The 20,888-nt window shown below is 41.1% G+C and overlaps 1 protein-coding gene across 2 annotated transcripts; it reads right to left on the minus strand.

The window, feature by feature from the left end:
- cnpy1 (canopy FGF signaling regulator 1) lies at positions 1 to 20,218 on the minus strand. Of its 2 annotated transcripts, XM_014140394.3 has the most exons (7): positions 20,008 to 20,209; positions 16,905 to 16,956; positions 16,357 to 16,459; positions 6,550 to 6,665; positions 2,680 to 2,889; positions 1,654 to 1,750; positions 1 to 173 (listed from the first exon to the last, which is right to left on the minus strand). In XM_014140394.3, the coding sequence occupies exons 3-7, from the start codon at positions 16,448 to 16,450 to the stop codon at positions 133 to 135; spliced, it is 558 nt and encodes a 185-aa protein (XP_013995869.1). In that variant the 5' UTR covers positions 16,451 to 16,459; positions 16,905 to 16,956; positions 20,008 to 20,209; the 3' UTR covers positions 1 to 132. The 2 variants fall into 2 exon arrangements, with proteins under 2 accessions (XP_013995869.1, XP_013995870.1); XM_014140395.3 differs by lacking the exon at positions 16,905 to 16,956 and having other exon boundaries at positions 20,008 to 20,218.
- Between the last annotated feature and the right edge of the window lie 670 nt (positions 20,219 to 20,888).

The raw sequence follows: 20,888 nt of genomic DNA on the forward strand, positions 1-20,888 counted from the left end.
TCAATTCAAAATAGAAAACTTTATTTATATGTATTCAAGTTGATTGATACAATATCCTTCAAGAATGATTTTCTTCATTTGAAATATATATCTAAACTGGTCCGGTCATCGGCAGCAGAGATGCGTGTAAAACTATAGTTCATCACTCTGGAATTTGGTGCCTTTACAGTGATCTGGAAATGAAATGTAGACAAAAATGAGTCCGCCATCTTGTCAGATGGCCTATTGAAAATAACTATCAATTATTGGACATCCAGTAGAAGACACCATTTACTGCAATGACACCTGCCGAAAAACGAATTACATCATATTGAAAACATACGAGAGATAGGAGCTGTGGTTTCTTTCTGATGATGAATTCCATATAACCCTGATACTCAAATAGCAGCGAAGAGGCCTAATCCGTCCTGACTTTCTTCACATAGCACATTCAAACTATCGGCCTACGTCCGCGATCTTGTCGAACAAAAATTGCCCTTTAGCTTCTCTAATGGAGTACTAGTTTCACAACATCATTCTCTGAGATATTAAACTGTTAAATAAACTGTTTCTGCTCAGAAATAGTACTTGGTCGGTTGCGCTGCTGTTTCAGAACCCTCATTTAACAGGGTTGAAACAAAATGGTGGATCAAAGACGACAGTTACGTAAGGGGGAAATCATGACACTACAAATATAGCTGTAATAAAGGTAGTAAGTGTCTGGATGTATACATTTTCATATTCTGTTTTCAGATGCATAATATACAAAAGTGGTCATGTTTGTATTCCCTGGTAGCGACACGGTACTCTTCTAAACATCTTTGGGGTCGCACAATCAAAAAACAGCAACATTAAAACGTTCAGATCACCAAAATGAGTATTTTGTAGGGCATCTGTCTGCTATTCTTTACAAATCAAAGCTCTTCAAAGGCCAAACACCCAGATACAGTGATTATTTGTTCATACAAAAAAATAGTGATTAGTCATTTTAACAAACTATAAAATGATGTGAGTGATAACACAGTTCTAGGTAGTATCATTTGGGTAATGATGTGAGTGATAACACAGTTCTAGGTAGTATCATTTGGGTAATGATGTGAGTAATAACATAGTTCTAGGTAGTATCATTTGGGTAATGATGTGAGTGATAACACAGTTCTAGGTAGTATCATTTGGGTAATGATGTGAGTAATAACATAGTTCTAGGTAGTATCATTTGGGTAATGATGTGAGTGATAACACAGTTCTAGGTAGTATCATTTGGGTAATGATGTGAGTGATAACACAGTTCTAGGTAGTATCATTTGGGTAATGATGTGAGTGATAACACAGTTCTAGGTAGTATCATTTGGGTAATGATGTGAGTAATAACATAGTTCTAGGTAGTATCATTTGGGTAATGATGTGAGTAATAACACAGTTCTAGGTAGTATCATTTGGGTAATGATGTGAGTGATAACACAGTTCTAGGTAGTATCATTTGGGTAATGATGTGAGTAATAACATAGTGCTAGGTAGTATCATTTGGGTAATGATGTGAGTAATAACATAGTTCTAGGTAGTATCATTTGGGTAATGATGTGAGTAATAACATAGTTCTAGGTAGCATCTATGCAGTAAGGGGCAAACGGGAGGCCTGGTCAGAGAGAAACCACAACATGTCTGAAACCGTACCTGATACTTCATTGCATAACTTGTCGACCACATGGTCGGTCTCTTTGGCAAAGAGAGAGATGATATAATCTTCAAACTCCTCCACAATGCTTTCACACTGTAACAGAAGAAAGGGGATAGGTTGCCACTCGACAGACAGCAAAAACAGGTCCTCCGCACATGAGATTCACAAGCATGTAGTTTCACACAATAGTGGGCATGGCCGTGAGGCAGACTGCCATTTTTCCTCTCGCCTTGCCGTTCAGCCATCTTGGATGACTCATGTAACCTAGATAGGCAACACGATTGTTGGCGATTCCACACACACATACACTCACACACACACACAGACATCTTTGCGCATTATATGATTTCTTACTTGTGATGCCTAACTTGATCTTAAATATGCGCAAATTACGTGTAAGACCGCAATATAATTGTAAATGAACAAAGGAAATTTGGGGTTTTGGGTTAGAATACAGTACACCCCTGGCACCAAAATGACAAACTTCAACACTGAATGTCACACTGTAATAACTGTAAAAAAATACAATAATAATGAAAAATACAAATGCGAGCTTTAATACACGGTTTCAGATTTCTTGGTATAATTTCAATTAATGGCTTTCTATATTACAGACTACGACGCATGCAATATATCTTCATTAAAAAGGTCATAAGTAAAGTGGAAAAACAATATCAATGTACGTTTTAGTGTTACGGGCACAATTATCAAGAATGTAAATGGTTTTTCAGATAATATCAAGCTGTGATATCAAAGGCCAAGGTATAACATTGACTTCTGTGCTTTAAATTACATCAAAGTTTCACCCTGGTTAACAAAACATAATAAGCAGTTTCCCTCTGCTACCAATATCTCTATTCAACCTTGAAATACTTAGTTAATAGGTGAAAAAAAAGACTTGGAAATGCAGAACATAGGAAAAAATGTCACCTGAACTTTGAAGTATGTACAGCATGATGTACAGCAAGAGTGAAAATAAATTAATATATGTGAGTAAATTAATAAATTATTGCCACACTTACCACAAATTTTAGGGCATTGGATCCCTCTGGGCCATCAAACTTGAAATTGTTAAAATCAGGAAAATCCCCAGCATCAGAACTTCTTGGAGCAAATCTTTTGTATTGCTTTATCTTGGTGTCTGGGTCCATATGAAGAGCATAGTCACTCATGCTACCACAAACTCCATCCAGAAGCTCACTCAAGTTGGACTCAGACCTAGCAAGAGGGACCTGGTGGATAAAAATATAAAAATAAATTAAAAATAATACAAATTAAACTTAACCGAGTTTGATTCCAGTTCTATGAAGTTGCTTGGGATCCGGCCGGGTCATGTTGGTGACCCCTAACTTCCATTCCCATCACACAAACAACCCCTACTTCCCCTATGCTGGAACTATGACATTTAACCTGTAGAAGTATACCCCTTCCCCTTGGAAACAGGACAACACTTGCAATGGTGTCTAGACAGGTCAAGGTGCACTATGCTCCCGCCCCCGTGGCCTCCCCGGAAGGAGAGAGGGGAAAGGGTGACGGGGGGGCAGGGGCAGTGAAAGGGCCAGGGAGGGGGGCTGAATTAAGGAGCAGGGGGAGGCCTAAACAGCAGCCAAGTGCAGGGTAAACAGTTCAGTCTCATCCTTTGGTCCCTTTTGGCGGTTCATCTCCTCCACCCTCCAATGATCAAAGCAGGAAGTTTTCCTTGTCAATCCCGGTCAAAAGGTGCTGGGCAAGGGGAAGGGCGGGGGGCATATTGCAGATGAACTGGATTTTGTGCAATGTAGATATATCCCTGACCCTATTGTCCCCTTTCAGCCTCAGTATGGACCCTTCCGGACCCACTGATTACATTATAGAAGCATTTTCCCCCTCCTCTTTTTTTTTTTATATCTGACTCGTAGTGACACAAAGGGGCTTCCGTGGCTCACTGCCATCTGCTCACAAATAAGATAAAAAGGTTTCAGGAAACTGCCTGAACCTTGGTACACATTTCTCTCCTTTTTCAATGTACAGAGAGCTAAGTAGTTAACATTGAGGATGGCCTATCAACAAAAAAATTGTTTGACTACTTCAACATGAATGTTTAACTTTTAACTAATAAGTCACTTCAAAACAAAAATTGGAATATCAACCATAGCAGCAATTTTTTACAAAAATTGTAAACCAAAAATGGAGCTATTCTGATTATTATTACATTTTATTACACCATAGGTGTATTTCTATGAATATGTATGATGAGATCTTGACTTGATTGGTCAGAAAAATGTGCCTTAAATGTTTTTTTAAACACACCAAAAAGTCCAGCGTGAAAAAGTCCAACGTCAAGCCAAATCCTTATCATGCAATCCTGAAAATGGTGTGGAATTAAATTCCTTCCTTACCAGTCTGAGGGGTTTGAAAGGGACCTGTCAATCACACATTTCCTGAAGAATGAGGAGAGGACTAGGCAGACCTTGCAGAGAAAAGGCTTCTCAGGGATGCTATCCTCCATTGAATTCCCATTGGAAAACCAGCCATTATTGGAAAGGGGCTTTCAATTTCTGGTGTGAATAATATGGACCAATGAAAACACAAATTCATAAAAACTAGAACCTATTAATGCCACCATTTACAACAATGTGTAATATTGTTATAGTCTTCAGAAAAGGAAATATTTGCATAAACACACAGACAAACGATCGCTGCAGTATTTACCTTTATCGTGACAATACAGAAATGTAATTTAATGAAGAGTGACAGACATTTTTTTCATGGTCTAACCAGAAACATTGAAAGCCATTCGTTGAGAATTAATACATTTATGAAATTCAAATCTATATACAAATATAAAAACATAAGACATGAACAACTTCCATCAACTTATTCATCTAAGTTCAATGTCTTTGGCTTAATGATTCATTGTTGTAGGTTTAACTTTGTGGTGTGACTGGTGTCAACCTTCCTTCAGGGAGCCCTGCTGCTTTCTGAGGAGAGCAAAGGAGACTTAAGACCAGCAAATCTCCTATGATGGCATCTAAGCTTGAACACCCCTCCCTCCTTGATTCAGACAGGGTCAAAAGCCAGTGGGGTGGGGGAGGGTTTCTTGGATTTATGCTCAGAAGTCAAAACAAGCCAGTGATTAGTGCAAAAGGTACACTTCCATAGGGCAGTAAGTACAGAAGTTGATCAGCCATCTGGGTCTGTTGGTCATTTCACTTAAGAGTCAGTATGCTTACGGTTCAGAGCGTGGTAAAACCAGGTACATAATTCAATGCTTAACTCTTCTCTTATTAGTATTCATTATGATTCAGTAATTATAGTGGAGCTATATCATTGCATTCATACACTCTCTCTACTAACAACAACAGGGGTACTGCAGAGGCACACCCCCACAGCTTGAGGGCAAACAAAATGGAATATGAACAAGACTCACAGGGGTATAGGAACTGTAATTAGCATTTCTTTTCAAATTAACCCTCTTTTAGGAAACATTTAATGAGAGTCTGTGACTATGACATACACACCTGATCCATAGATAGCATAATAAACAGGAAGGACGGAGACTAACTGATGGCAAAAAAAACTATTCTCATGTAGCAAGAGCACCCTCCAGGAAACCTACAGCACCCGATGTCACAGGAAGGCCAAAAAGATCATCAAGGACAACAACCACCCGAGCCACTGCCTGTTCACCCCGCTACCATCCAGAAGGCGAGGTTAGTACAGGTGCATCAAAGCTGGCCCGAGAGATAGAAGCTGTTTTTCAATCTCAAGGCCATCAGACTGTTAAACAGCAATCACTAACACAGAGAGGCTGCTGCCTACAATAAATGGATCACTAGTCACTTTAATAATGTTTACATATCTTGCATTACTCATCTCATATGTATATACTGTATTTTGTACCATCTATGGCATCTTGCCTATGCCACTCTGCCATTGCTCTTCCATATATTCAATTGTATATATTCTTATTCCATCCCTTTACTTAGATTTGTGTGTATTAGATAGTTGTTGTGGAATTGTTAGAGTACATGTTAGATATTGCTGCACTGTTGGATCTAGATGCACAAGCATTACGCTACACTCACATTAACATCTACTAACCATGTGTAGGTGACCAATACAATTTGATTTGAAAAGAGAAGGTAAAGAGGATACTTCAAGAAAAAAACGAATCCAACTCTATATTGTTTGTTATACTATGCCTATGGAATGTTTGATTTAATTCAAATCTATATGAATGAGAGATAATTAGAGTTGTCATATTAGGAGATATAATATCAGAATCCCTTTTACTTGAAAGTGAACTTGAAATGGCCACGGGGGAGAGGAAAAACCACAAACAGCCTAGCTATATGAACAGCACTTTACTAGCTATCAATTACCATCAAAAGGGGATTAACCCCTGAGATCAATAGGGGAGCTGACCAGCTAATGACGGTCCCTGGACACTAGTGATAGGCCACTGGAACACTACCAGGTCTGACCTCTTCACACCACAACAATGCTTGGTTCGAAAAAGGAGGAAATACAGTGGTTTGAATATTCCAGAGGGAAATACAGGTGAAACAGTAATAAAGCGGGTACCAATGCTTACAACCACCCAAACTGAAATTAAGTTACACACTGATCTTTCTTTTCTTCTGCCGGGATGTTTCACAAGGTACGAGATCCAGGAAACCAGGAACTACTATGAAACCACTAGACCTATGCTTTGTCAAGTATTTTAAGTATGAATATGCATTCTTCAATGTATGAATGATGCATCGATCTCTTAATCCATAAATCATCAAATCTTTTTTTTCAAGAAAGTTCAATTGATAGCTTTGTGTGTACTATGAGATGTTTTGATCCAGTGGAGCGCACTTTGGAATAATACCTACTTTTGCAACATGATTTACTGAGGTAGCTACCTTTTTATCAGTCAGGCTCCCATCAGGCTTGAGTCTGAAGCCTCCCACATGGATAGTCTTCTTTGGATCAATCTGACTGATTGAATAATTGAGCTCATCAACAATAGCCCTGCATGCTAAAAGAAACAGACATAGATTAGAACAATCCACAGCACTCATTTACTATCAAACAAGTATTTATAGATCCATATTATGCCCACAGCTAGCGAAAAGCAAAAGTAAAACTGCAATAAAATGATTTCTAATGAAATAAGCTTGATAGAAAAAATGTGAAAATATAGGGTGCACACTAGAAACAAAAGTAAATAAGTCATTATGTATACAGAACTGATGATAAGAAAACATACAACTCATAATACACTATATATACAAAAGTATGTGGACACCCCTTCAAATTAGTGGGTTCGGCTATTTCAGCCACACACATTGCTGACAGGTGTATAAAATCGATCACACAGCCATGCAAACTCTGAAGACAAACATTGTCAGTAGAATGGCCTTACTGAAGAGCTCAGTGACTTTCGACGTGGCACAGTCATAGGATGCCACCTTTTCAACAAGTCAGTTCATCAAATTTCTGCCCTGCTAGAGATGCTCCTGTCAACTATAAAAGTGCTGTTATTGTGAAGTGGATACATCTAGGAGCAACAACGGCTCAGCCATGAAGTGGTAGGCCACACAAGCTCACAGAACAGGACTGCCGAGTGCTGAAGTGGGTAGTGCATAGAAATCGTCAGTCCTCGGTTGCAACACTCACTACTGAGTTCCAAACGTCCTCTGAAAGCCAACGTCAGCTCAAAACTGTTAGACGGGAGCTTCATGAAATGGGTTTCCATGGTCGAGCAGCCGCACACAAGCCTAAGATCACCATGCACAATGCCAAGCTTCGGCTGGAGTGGTGTAAAGCTCGCCGCCATTGGACTCTGGAGCAGTGGAAACGGGTTCTCTGGAGAGATGAATCACGCTTCACCATCTGGCAGTCCGACGGATTAATCTGGGTTTGGCGGTTGCCAGGAGAACGCTACCTGCCCCAATGCATAGTGCCAACTGTAAAGTTTGCTGGAGGAGGAATAATAGTCTGGGGCTGTTTTTCATGGTTCGGGCTAGAACCCTTAGTTCCAGTGAAGGGAAATTTACAGCATAAAATTACATTCTAGACGATTCTTTGTGGCAACAGTTTGGGGAAGGCCCTTTCCTGTTTCAGCATGACAATCCCCCCCATGCAAAAAGCGAGGTCCATACAGAAATCGTTTGTTGAGATCAGTGTGGAAAAACTTGTCTGGCCTGCACAGAGCCCTGACCTCAACCCCATAGAACACCTTTGGGATGAATTGGAACGCCGACTGCGAGCCAGGCCTAATCACCCAACATCAGTGCCCGACCTTACTAATGCTCGTGGCTGAATGGAAGCAAGTCCCAGCAGCAATGTTCCAACATATAGTGGAAAGACTTCCCAGAAGCGTGAAGGTTGTTATATCAGCAAAGGGGGGGGACCAACGTCATGTTAATGCCCATGATTTTGGAATGAGATGTTCGACAAGCAGGTGTTTCCACATACTTTTGATCATGTCGTGTATATACATATTTATATATACACGACATGATCAAAAGTATGTGGACACCGGCTTATTCCTCCTCCAACAAACCCCATATATATCCATCTATATATATATATATATATATCACACACACACACAGTGCATTTGGAAAGTATTCAGACCACTTGAGTTTTTCCACTTTTTGTTACATTACAGCTTTACGTTACAGAAATCATCAATCTACACACAATACCCCATAATGACAAAGTGAAAACAGGTTTTTAGAAATACCTTATTTACAGAAGTATTCACACCCTTTTCTTTGAGACTTGAAATTGAGCTCAGGTGCATCTTGTGTACATTGATCATCCTTGAGATGTTTCTACAACTGGATTGGAGTCCACCTGTGGTAAATTAAATTGACTAGACATGATTTGGAAAGGCACACACCTGTCTATATAAAGGTCCCACAGTTGACAGTGCATGTCAGAGCAAAAACCAAGCCATGAGATCAAAGCAATTGTCTGTAGAGATCCAAGACAGGATTGTGTCGGGGCACAGATCTGGGGAAGGGTAACAAAATATTTCTGCAGCATTGAAGGTCTCCATCATTCTTAAATGGAAGAAGTTTGGAACCACCATGACTCTTCCTAGAGCTGGCTGCCAGGCCAAACAGGGAGGTTACCAAGAATCCGATGGGTCACTCTAACAGCTACAGAGTTCCTCTGTGGAGATGGCAGAACCTTCCAGAAGGACAACCATCTCTGCAGCACTCCACCAATCAGGCCTTTATGGTACAGTGGCAAAGACAGAAGCCACCCCTCTGTAAAAGGCACATGCCAAAAGGCACCTCAAGACTCTCAGACCATGAGACACCAGATTCTCTGGTCTGATGAATCCAAGATTGAACTCTTTGACCTGAATGCCAAGCGTCACGTCTGAAGGAATCCTGGCACAATCCCTACGGTGAAGCATGGTGATGGCAACATCTTGCTGTGGGTATGTTTTTCAGCGGCAGGGACTGGGAGACAAGTCAGGATCGAGGGAAAGATGAACGGAGCAAAGTACAGAGATCCTTGATGAAAACCTGCTCCAGAGCGCTCAGGACCTCAGACTGGGGCGAAGGTTCACCTTCCAACAGGACAATGACCCTAAGCACACATCCAAGACAACGCAGGAGTGTCATCAGGACAAGTCTCTGAATGTCCTTGAGTGACCCAGCCAAAGCCTGGACTTGAATCCAAAGATCTCTGGAGAGACCTGAAAATAGCTTTGCAGCGACGCTCCCCATCCAACCTGACAGAGCTTGAGAGGATCTGCAGAGAAGAATGGGAGAAACTCCCAAAATACAGGTGTGCCAAGCTTGTAGCGTCATACCCAAGAAGACTCGAGGTTGTAATCACTGCTAAAGGTGTTTCACCAAAGTACTGAGTAAAGGGTCTGAATACTTTTGAAATGTGATATTTCAGTAAAAAAAATTTTTAATACATTTGATTTTTTTTTAAATAAAAACCTGTTTTTGCTTTGTCATTATGGGGTATTGTGTGTAGATTGATGGGGGGAACAACTATTTAATCAATTTTAGAATAAGGCTGTAACGTAACAAAATGTGGAAAAGTGAAGGGGTCGGAATACTTTCTGAATGCACTGTATATACAGTACCAGTCAAAAGTTTAGACACACCTACTCATTCAAAGGTTTTTCTTCATTTTTATGATTTTCTACACTGGAGAATAATAGTGAAGACATCAAAACTATGAAATAACACATGGAATCATGTAGTAACCAAAAAACAAATGTTAAAGAAATGAAAATATATTTTAGATTTTAGATTCTTCAAAGTAGCCACCTTGATATTTTCATTTGTTTAACACTTTTTTGGTTGCTACATGATTCCATGTGTGTTATTTCATCATTTAAATGTCTTTAAATTTAAATTATTCTACAATGTAGAAAATAGTAAAAAATAAAATAAAAACCCTTGAATGAGTAGGTGTGTCCAGACTAGTACTGTATATATATATATATATATATATATATATATATATATATATATATATATATATATATATATATATATATATATATAAATATATAAATAAAACGGTGTGTATAGACAGTAAGGACAGTATATGAATAGAAAAGGTGTGAAGAGCAGTAGTTATATAGGATGAGCCATGACTAGAACACAGTATATACAGTGCCTTCAGAAAGTATTCCGCATTTTGTTGTGTTGCAGCCTGAATTCAAAATAGATTAAATATGTATTTTTTCATCCATCTACACACAATACTCCATAACGACAAAGGGACATTTTTCTTAGAAATTTTCGCAAATATATTGAAAATGAAATACAGAAATATCTCATTTACATAAGTATTCACACCCATGACTCAATACGTTAGAATTACAGCTGTGAGTCTTTCTGGGTAAGTCTCTAAGAGCTTTCCACAACAGGATTGTATAATATTTGCCCATTATTCTTTTCAAAATTCTTCAAGCTCTTTCAAATTGGTTGTTGGTCATTACTAGACAACCATTGTCAAGTCTTGCCATAGATTTTGAAGCATATTTAAGTCAAAACTGTAACTCTGCTCCTGTCTTGGTAAAGAACTCCAGTGTAGATTTGGCAGTGTGTTTTAGATTATTGTCCTGCTGAAATGTGAATTCATCTCCCAGTGTCTGATGGAAAGCAGACTGAACCAGGTTTTTCTTTTTATCCTTAAAAACTCCCCAGTCCTTATCTATTACAAGCATACCCATAACATGATGCAGCCACCACTATGCTTAAAAATATGGAGAGTGGTGCTCAGTAATGTGTTGTATTGAATTTGCCCCAAACATACCACTTTGTATTCAGGACAAAAAGTGAATTGCTTTGCCACATTTATTCCAGTATTACTTTAGTGCCTTGTTGCAAACAGGACGCATGTTTTGGAATATTTGTATTCTGTACAGGCATCCTTCTTTTCACTCTATCAATTAGGTTAGTATTGTGGAGTAACTTCAACGTTGTTGATCCATCCTCTGTTTTCTCCTATCACAGCCATTCAACTCTGTAACTGTTTTAATGTCAGCATTGGCTTCATAGTGAAATCCCTAAGCGGTTCCCTTCCTCTCCGGCAACAGAGTTCGGAAGGACGCCTGTATCTTTGTAGTGACTGGGTGTATTGATACACCATCCAAAGGGTAATTAATAACTTCACCAAGCTCAAAGAGATATTCAATATCTGCTTCTTTCTTTAACACATCCACCAATGGCTGCCCTTCTTTGCGAGGACTTGGAAAACATCCCTGGTCTTTCCGATCTAATTAAAGAACATTTTTATTTGTCACATGCGCCGAATACAACATGTGCAGACCTTACCGTGAAATGCTTACTTACAAGCCCTTAACCAACAATGCAGTTCAAGAAAGAGTTAAGAAAATATTTACTAAATAAACTAAATGTAAAAAATAACAATAACAAGGCTATATACAGGGGGTACAGGTTAGTTGAGGTAATTTGTACATGTAGGTAGGGGTAAAGTGACTATGCATAGATAATAAACAGTGAGTAGAGGCAGTGGGTGGTGGAGGGGGGTGTCAATGTAAATAGCCCGGGTGGCAATTTCATTAATTGTTCAGCAGTCTTATGGCTTGGGGGTAGAAGCTGTTAAGGAGCCTTTTGGACCCCGACTTGGAGCTGCGGTACCATGTGCCGTACAGTAGCAGAGAGAACAGTCTATGACTTGGGTGACTGGAGTCTGACAATTTTTGGGGTCTTCCTCTGACGTGGAGTCCTGGATGGCAGGAAGCTTTGCCCCAGTGATGTACTGGGCCGTACGCACTACCCTCTGTAGCGCCTTACGGTTGGATGCCGAGCAGTTGCCGTACCAGGCGGTGATGGAACTGGTCAGGATGCTCTTGATGGTTTAGCTGTAGAACTATTTGTGGATCTGGGGACCCATGCCAAATCTTTTCAGTCTCCTGAGGGGGAAATGGTGTCGTCATGCCCTCTTCACGACTGTCTTGGTTTGTTTGGACCATGATAGTTTGTTGGTGATGTGGACACAAAGGAACTTGAAACTCTCGACCCGCTCCACTGCAGCCCCATCGATGTTAATGGGGTCTGTTCGGCCCTCCTTTTACAGTAGTCCACGATCAGCTCCTTTGTCTTGCTCACATTGAGGGAGAGGTTGTTGTCCTGGCACCACATTGCCATGTCTCTGACCTCCTCCCTATAGGCTGTCTCATCGTTGTCGTGATCAGGCTGGATCATAAGTTTGCTGTGTCGACAGCTGTGTCGACAGCAAACTTAATGTTGGTGTTGAAGTTGTGCTTGGCCACGCAGTTGTGGGTGAACAGGGAGTACAGGAAGGGACTAAGCACACCCCCCTGAGGGGCCCCAGTGTTGAGGATCAGCGTGGCAGATGTGTTGTCTACCCTTACCACCTGGGGGGCGGCCCGTCAGGAAGTCCAGGATCCAGTTGCAGAGGGAGGTATTTAGTCCCAGGGTCCTTAGCTTATTGATGAGCTTTGTGGGACTATGATGTTGAACGCTAGCTGTAGTCAATGAACAGCATTCTCACATAGGGCAGTGTGGAGTGCAATTGAGATTGCGTCATCTGTGGATCTGTTGGGACAGTATGCGAATTGGAGTGGGTCTAGGGTTTCCGGGATGATGGTGTTGATGTGAGCCTTGAACAGGCAGGTTACCTTCACTTTCTTGGGCACAGGGACTATGGTGGTCTGTTTGAAACATGTAGGTATTACAGACTCGGTCAGGGATAGTTTGAAAATGTCAGTGAAGACACTTGCCAGTTGGTCCACGCATGCTCAGAGTACACGTCCTGGTAATCCGTCAGGCCCCGCAGCCTTGTGAATGATGACCTGTTTAAAGGTCTTGTTCACATCGGCTACGGAGAGCGTGATCCCACAGTCGTCTGGAACAGCTTGTGCTCTCATGCATGCTTCAGTGAGCTTGCCTTGAAGCAAGCTTAAAGGCATTTAGCTCGTCTGGTAGGCTCTCGTCACTGGGCAGCTCACCGCTGGGTTTCCCTTTGTAGTCCGTAATAGTTTGCAAGCCCTGCCACATCTAATCGTCCTATATTGACACTTTGCCTGTTCGATGGTTCATCTGAGGGCATAGCGGAATTTCTTATAAGCGTCCGGATTAGTGTCCTGCTCCTTGCAGCCGGCAGCTTTAGCCTTTAGCTCGGTACGGATGTTTCCTGTAATCCATGGTTTCTGGTTGGGATATGTACATATGGTCACTGTGGGGACGATGTCGCCGATGCATTACTGATGAAGCCGGTGATTGAGGTGGTATTCTCCTCAAAGCCATTAGATAAATCCCATAACATATCCCAGTACGGACTAGCAAAACAGTCCTGTAGCATAGCATCCACGTCATCTGACCACTTCTGTGTTGAGCGAGTCACTGGTACTTCCTGCTTTAGTTTTTGAATGTAAGCAGGAATCAGGAGGATAGAATTATGGTCAGATTTGGCAAATGGAGGGCGAGGGAGAGCTTTGTATGCACCTCTGTGTGTGGAGTAAAGGTGGTCTAGAGTTTTTTTTCCTCTGGTTGCACATGTGACATGCTGGTAGAAATGAGGTAAAACAGATTGAAGTTTGCCTGCATTAAAGTCCCCAGGCACTAGGAGCAATGCTTCTGGATGTGCATTTTCTTGTTTGTTTATGGCCTTATACAGCTCGTTGAGTGGTCTTAGTGCCAGCATTGGTTTGTGGTGGTAAAAAAATATGGCTACAAATAATAGATGAAAACTTACTTGGTAGATAGTGTGGTCTACAGCTTATCATATGAGGTACTCTACCTCAGGCGAGCAATACCTAGAGACTTCTTTAATATTAAACATTGCGCACCAGCTGTCATTGACAAATAGACACACCCCCACCCTTTGTCTTACCAGAAGTAGCTGCTCTGTCCTGCCAATGCACGGAAAACCCAGCCGGCTCTATATTCTCTGTGTGGTCGTTCAGCCACGACTCGGTGAAACATAAGATATTACAGTTTTTAATGTCCTGTTGGTAGGATAGTCTCGGTCATAGATCATCCAGTTTATTTTCCAGTGATTGCACGTTGGCCAATAGAACGGATGGTAAAGGCGGTTTACCCACTTGCCGACGAATTCTCACAAGGCACCCGACCTCCGCCCCCTGTATTTCCGTCTTTTCTTCACGTGAATGATGGGGATTTGGGCCTGGTCTCGGGGAAGCAGTATATCCTTTGCATCGGACTCATTCAAGAAAACAATCTTCGGCCAGTTCGAGGTGAGTAATTGCTGTTCTGATGTCCAGAAGCTCTTTTCGGTCATAAGACACGGTAGCAGCAACATTATGTACAAAATAAGTTACAAACAACGCGAAAAAAAACAAACAAAATAGCACAGTTGGTTAGGAGCCCGTAAAACGGCAGCTATCCCCTTCGGCGCCATTGTCTTTGTGGTTGAATCTGTGTTTGAAATTAACTGCTCGATTGAGGGACCTTACAGATAATTGTATGTGTGGGGTACAGAGATGAGGTAGTCATTAAAAAATTATGTTAAACACTATTATTGCACACAGAGGGAATCCGTGCAACTTACTGTGTGACTTGCTAAGCACATTTTTACTCCTGAACTTACTTAGGCTTGCAATAAAAAAGGGGTTGAATGTTTATTGACTCAAGACATTTAAGCTTTTCATTTTTAATTAACTTTTAAAAACATAAAATACATAATACCCTATAATTTCTAAATTGAATTATCTGTAGGCCAGTGACAAACATTCTCAATTGAATCCATTTTAAATTCAGGCTGTAAAACAACATGATTAGGAAAAAGTCAAGGTGTGTGAATACTTTCTGAAGGCACTGTACATATAAAGTGGGTAAAACAGTATGTAAACATTACTCAAGTGACCAGTGTTCAGTGACTCTATGTACATAGGGCAGCAGTCTCTAAGGGGCAGGGTAGAGTACTGGGTGGTAGCCGGCTAGTAACAGTGACTAAGGTTCAGGGCAGGGCGGTGACTGTTTAACAGTCTGATGGCCTGGAGATAGAGGCTGTTTATCAGTACCTCAGTCACAGCTTTGATGTTTTAATTCATTGGTAGCTTGAGAAGTGTTACATACTCATGCAAGGATGACTCCAAGGTTTGGTCACACTGCAGTGTTGAGTTCAAAGAATGACAATGGTGCTCCAATTAAATGTGATGAGCTGCCTTTTACCAAGTTTAACTTGCCTTTTTAAAACATAATTGCTGAAACTATGTAATAGCTGGAAAATGTTAATTATCATGATGACAAAGTTTTCAATAGTGCGCCTTTCTTATTTTTAGATAAAGAATATTGTAAATTGTCTCTGTCCTTCTACACGTTTGAAATTCAACAGAAATTGTAATGAACACGATGGGAGACAGAGAGCTGGTTTCAAGCGCAGGGTAAAGGACCACAGGAGGAGGCAGGTAGCTGGGTCCAGGGGCAGGCAGAAGGTCATACACAGGGGGTCCAAAAGGGCAACAGTACAGGCAGGGAAAAGGCTAGTAACATAGTCCGGAAGATCAGGCAATAGGTAGTTAACAGAAAATCCAGTAGGCTAAAGTACAGGCAGGGAATAGGCAAAAGGCATCATTAGTGAGGCAGGCAAAAAAATCATGCACGAGAGGCGTAAATCATGGTAAAAACAGATCTCTGAAAGCTGTGTGTCGCAAAAACAAACAATACCTCACAGTGATGGGGGCAAAGAACTGAACTAAATCGTGTGTGAACAGGTGATGAGAATTCAGGTGATTGGGATCTGGAGAGTAAGCTGTGTTCAGGGGATCTACATGTTTGACAGTGTGAGCTGGAAAGTGGGCTGGAATGTGAGCTGCTTTCAGGGGATCTACGTGTTTGAGTTGGAAGCAGACGTTACAGAAATATATATATTTTTTAACTGCATGCACAAACAATAAGACCTCAAAATAGTTTTACTAATATAATGATTGTCCAAAATTGCACAGTAACAAAAAAACTCTTGATAATCAAGAAACCAATCAGATGTAGAATAGGAAATGCTGTCCTGGCAGGTGAAATGATAGGAAACAAGCTTACAATACATTAGTTTGCTTGAGTTAACTTTCACAAAATAATATATTTTATCACAATACTTCACAACCCTTTGCAAATCTATAGTCTGTATTGGCTATAAACAGGGGCTGCATTACATGTAAGCCTAAATCCTGAAAAAATGCATATTGCATAGGTAGAAAAGGACAAAGTGAACAAATAAACATCCCAATTTACCTGAACAATACAGCACCTTGTCTTTTTTCCCTTCAGTAGTTTCGGTTAAGATACTCATTGCCACCAAGGCAATTTGAATAATCCATGGTGCCATATTCGTACCCTAGGGAAAGAGATATGTATAAAGCAGGCAAGCAAAGCCAATTCATTATTCAAATTTAAAAAAAGGTATTTGCCATTGAGCGCCACCCACAGTCTATCTAGCAAGAGTCATATTCTGAAATCAGGTTGTGAAGCAAACTACTATAGCAGTACCCTTACTTTAACACAAAACAACAAGAAAACTGATTTCCACAAACTGTCTAGACATAACAGAATGTGTTGAGCTCCAAGAAGTTATATCATATGTGAAGGAGTATAATTGTACAGAGCTAGAGTGAAACTGGGTTTAACATGGGCCATAAAACTGAGTGCCTCTCCACAAGGGTATGGGGGGGGTTGGCCACAAGTCATGTCATCTTTAGATCAAATATTCAAACAGAACTTAGTCTACAACTTCATGGTGGTGAGAAGTATTGATAAATAGTGAAAGGAGGTGGAACACAAACCGGTGTTAGCAGTCCTTGAGGTTAGCGGTCCTTGAGGTTAGCGGTCCTTGGTCTAGCAAAAAGTTAAGAGTGTAGTGAATGATGAATGTTTGCAGAGTCTGTGTAGTCTAGAATAGTGGAGAGTAAATAAACCCTTAAGAGTCCTTTATTCCAGCAAAAATATATATGTTTATGTCTTCGGTGATATATTTTGATTGGATGCTGAAGCTGAACACAGTTTGAATGAGAGAAAACATTATTGTGTTTTTATGGGGTTGACAGCCTAGATACTGTTAAAATGTATCTTTAACGGTAGAATTAACAAAATGACGTAGCAGGAGCAGCACAGCAGATATTGCTATGAGCAGGAAGCAAGAATTCGCTCGCACACAGTATTGGTGCATGTGCACTTACAATGTGGTAGCTATGGGACCATAGCTACCATACGCAGACTACGCACTGCGCGTAGGGCCCTGCAACCGCTAGGGGGCCCCCGACCCAGAAATGTTTAAATCAAAATAAAATGCTGGAACTCAGTCGGGGTCTGAACTTACTATTAAGAGTGATAAAAGTAAAAATACACAAGGCGCAATTTAGAAATTTGGTAGTGCATTAGCAGTTATCCACTTGTTATGTCAGTCACTGAGCACGGTTACATTCACAAAATAATATGATTATTGTGGATAGTCAGATTAACATAATAGTTCGATTGAAACGTTTATACATGCTTTGTAAGAAGAACGATTTCCCTCATAATCCTGTTTACATGGTCAGATCTGAAATCAGGCTACTGAAGGCACTCTGATAAATGCAGAAAATCACCAATCAAAATAAACGTTCTACCACAGCGTACATGTTATTTTTGGGAAGCATATTTGATTCTGAGTTTGGACATATAAAGTTTGCATGTGAAAACTACTTCTAAGACGCATACATTCAGTTGTTTCTGAACTCACTTCACTTGCGCTAAAGAGGGAGGATCGCTCGGCTGGTGCTAGCACATACACAGATCATATACACCGCTGGAACACCGATGAAGGTGTTTACATGTCCTAATAATTCTAAAGTTTGCTCAGAAAACCAGGTGTTTTAATTGGCGTATGCATACTTCGATTTTGACCTTAAGCTGATTAAGATAAGCAGAGTAATGTGTTTACATGACTATCGCATAATCTGCCTACTGCCATAATCAGTTTAATATTGAATTATTACTGGGTATGTAAACGTACTTACTGACAGTCACTCAATTTGCCCATGTCTGTTAAAAATGGTTATTGCCACTACAATTTGCCTACCACTCCAACAGATCCACGGAAGATATAATTTCCATCGGTATTCACATCGCCGTAACACATCTGGACCAGAGGAACACCCTACATGCTATTCATTGACTACAGTTCTGCATTCAACACTATTGTTCCCTCCAAGGTTGACTGCAAGCTCAGAGCCCTGGGTCTGGACACCACCCTTTGCAAATGGATCTTGAACTTACTGACTGGCAGACCACAAGCTGTGAAGATTGGCAACAACACCACCTCAACACTGACTCTTAATACAGGGGCTCCCCAGGGGTGTGTCCACTGTACTTCCTGTTCGTAGCTCTGCACGACACCAACTCCATCATCAAGTTTGCTGACGACACCACGGTGGTAGGAGTTGATTGTTGACTTCAGAAAGCAGAGGAGGGAACATGTTCCGATCCACATCAACGGGACTGCAGTAGAGAGAGCCAGCAGTTTTAAGATCCTCAGCGTCCACATCACAGAGGACTTGACATGGACCAACAACACCACCACCACTCCTGTCAAGACGCCTCAACAGCATCTGTACTTCCTAAGGCGGCTGAAGAAATTTGGCATGCCACCTCCGGTCTTTTCCAAATACTATTGCTGCACCATCGAGAGCGTCCTGACCGGTTGCATCATGGCCTGTTATGGAAATTGCTCCGTCCACAGACGCAAGGCCCTCCAGTGGGTGGTGAAGGCCGCCCAGTACATCACTGGGACCGTGCTCCCACCCATCCAGGACTACTTGAAACGGTGCCTGAGGAAGTCCCAGCAGCATCATCAAAGACCTTACACACCCCAGCTACAAGCTGTTCACTCCCTTAGCGTCGGGGAGACATTACTGGAACATGAGGTCTAATACCAACAGGCTCAGAGACAGTTTCTACCTACAAACCAATCAGACTTCTGAACACTTGAACCGAACTGACCACCTGCTCTGATTCTCCACACCTTAGCACGCACACATACACACACACCTGCTGCTACCAGACTCTTATTATGATTGCTAAATAGTGCACAATTTAAATGCTTGCCCCCCAATACCCCCTTCCCAAAACATGTGTAAATATTGGACTATAAATTGTGCCTTCCTGTATTATACTTATGCTAAAATGTTATGCCTGTGAGGGGGGCCCTCCAACCAAATCTCGCTTAGGGCCCCCCAAAAGGCTTGAGGCGGCACTGCCCACGACCAAAACATCAGAGAAGTTTAGCCTTGCTGTGCTCCAACACTCTTAGTTGTTGTGGAAATAATTGACCCGCTATGCTGTTTACTTTGTGCATCTTGTCATATAACCGACTCCATCTTTAAAATCAACTTCCAGTAGATCACTGTTGAAATAAGCAAATGCATGCGGTATGAAGAAAGCAAGGTAGTGGTGGAAAGAGGTGATTTTGGCAGGACAATGCTATAATAGCCTACTATAAGTTGACTGACCTCTACATACATATTAGTTAAATCTATACCCTCGTTAAAATGCATTGCAAAGAAAATGTTCAACAAATAATTCGTTTTTGATAAAAATCCTGGATGCAAAGCACTGTAAATTGACCACAGCACTGTAAATGTGCCTTTAGACGCCTTGCTCTCATTGACAACCAGAGAATTGACTGCGTTTTGGATACATCACTGGCGGCGCGTTAAAAGCGGAAAAAACGAAGCTTTGTGTGAATGCAGCATCCAGCCTAGATAAAGTTGTGGGGCAGCCTATTTTCATGTAGCCTACCCAAGTCAAAAACATTCTAAATAAAGGCCAAATATGCTACCCTGTCATTTTCTAATAATTACACCAGTCAGGTAGCGTAATACTGGATTACAATAGACCCTTGGAACTTACCTGATTCAACAGTCAGGTGAGTAAGAATTAGGAACTTTTCAGCACGGTAGGCTACAACAGTGAAGTCGGATTCAGACGCGAGGGACAACGTTGTGAATGCTGACTGTACATAAAACAAACGGCTAAAGTGAAGTTCGTTTTTTAATGTTCACCTGTTTTGAATGAACCATGATCATATCTACCTTACTGTCAGTGGACAGTGTCTACTTACGTGCTTGTTCCAGGCGTTGCCACGTTCAGCCAGGAAGCAGAACAATGACAGCTATGTGAGCCAATGGTATTGTAAACTCAGCACATATATCCAATGACAGAACGCTACCTAACGGGAATGAACATACTGAGAACACCGGGCGTCGAGTTGCTTTCCAGATCGGCAACAATCACCTGCTTTTGAGCTAACAGTATCTTGATTATGCTGGTTAATGAGTGAGTCGACTATATAGACGCTGCGCAAATTTTCTCCATCTTTCCAAGTAGTCCTATCCTTTAATACCCTTCTCAGTCGACCCTTGTGAATAAGCCCAATAGCCTAATAATGCAATATGAAGGCTATGCTGATCTCTTTGTTAAGTGACCCACATCATGTACCCCAGTCCATTCTATTAGAAATGAACAATTAGTCATGTTAGCTTAGCTTAATTGTGGTCCTGTGCTTAAGGAGATTTAATTGCTTGTGTTGATTTAGACATAATTGTTTTGCATTCATGGGCAGTGATGAGATCATGGTGCTCATTTTCTATACATGAACAATTTTAGTCTCTTCATTTTGGTGGTTAGTCAAGCACTACTAGCAAACTAGAGGTGTGCTACAGTGACTGTTGGTTTCACATTGTGCCTCCAGCTAGTGATAGGTGGGCCCTTTTGAGAAGGGAATTTGACCT

The sequence above is a fragment of the Salmo salar genome, chromosome 14 (genome assembly GCF_965601325.2).
Source record: "Salmo salar chromosome 14, fSalSal1, whole genome shotgun sequence".
NCBI classification, from domain to species: domain Eukaryota; kingdom Metazoa; phylum Chordata; class Actinopteri; order Salmoniformes; family Salmonidae; genus Salmo; species Salmo salar.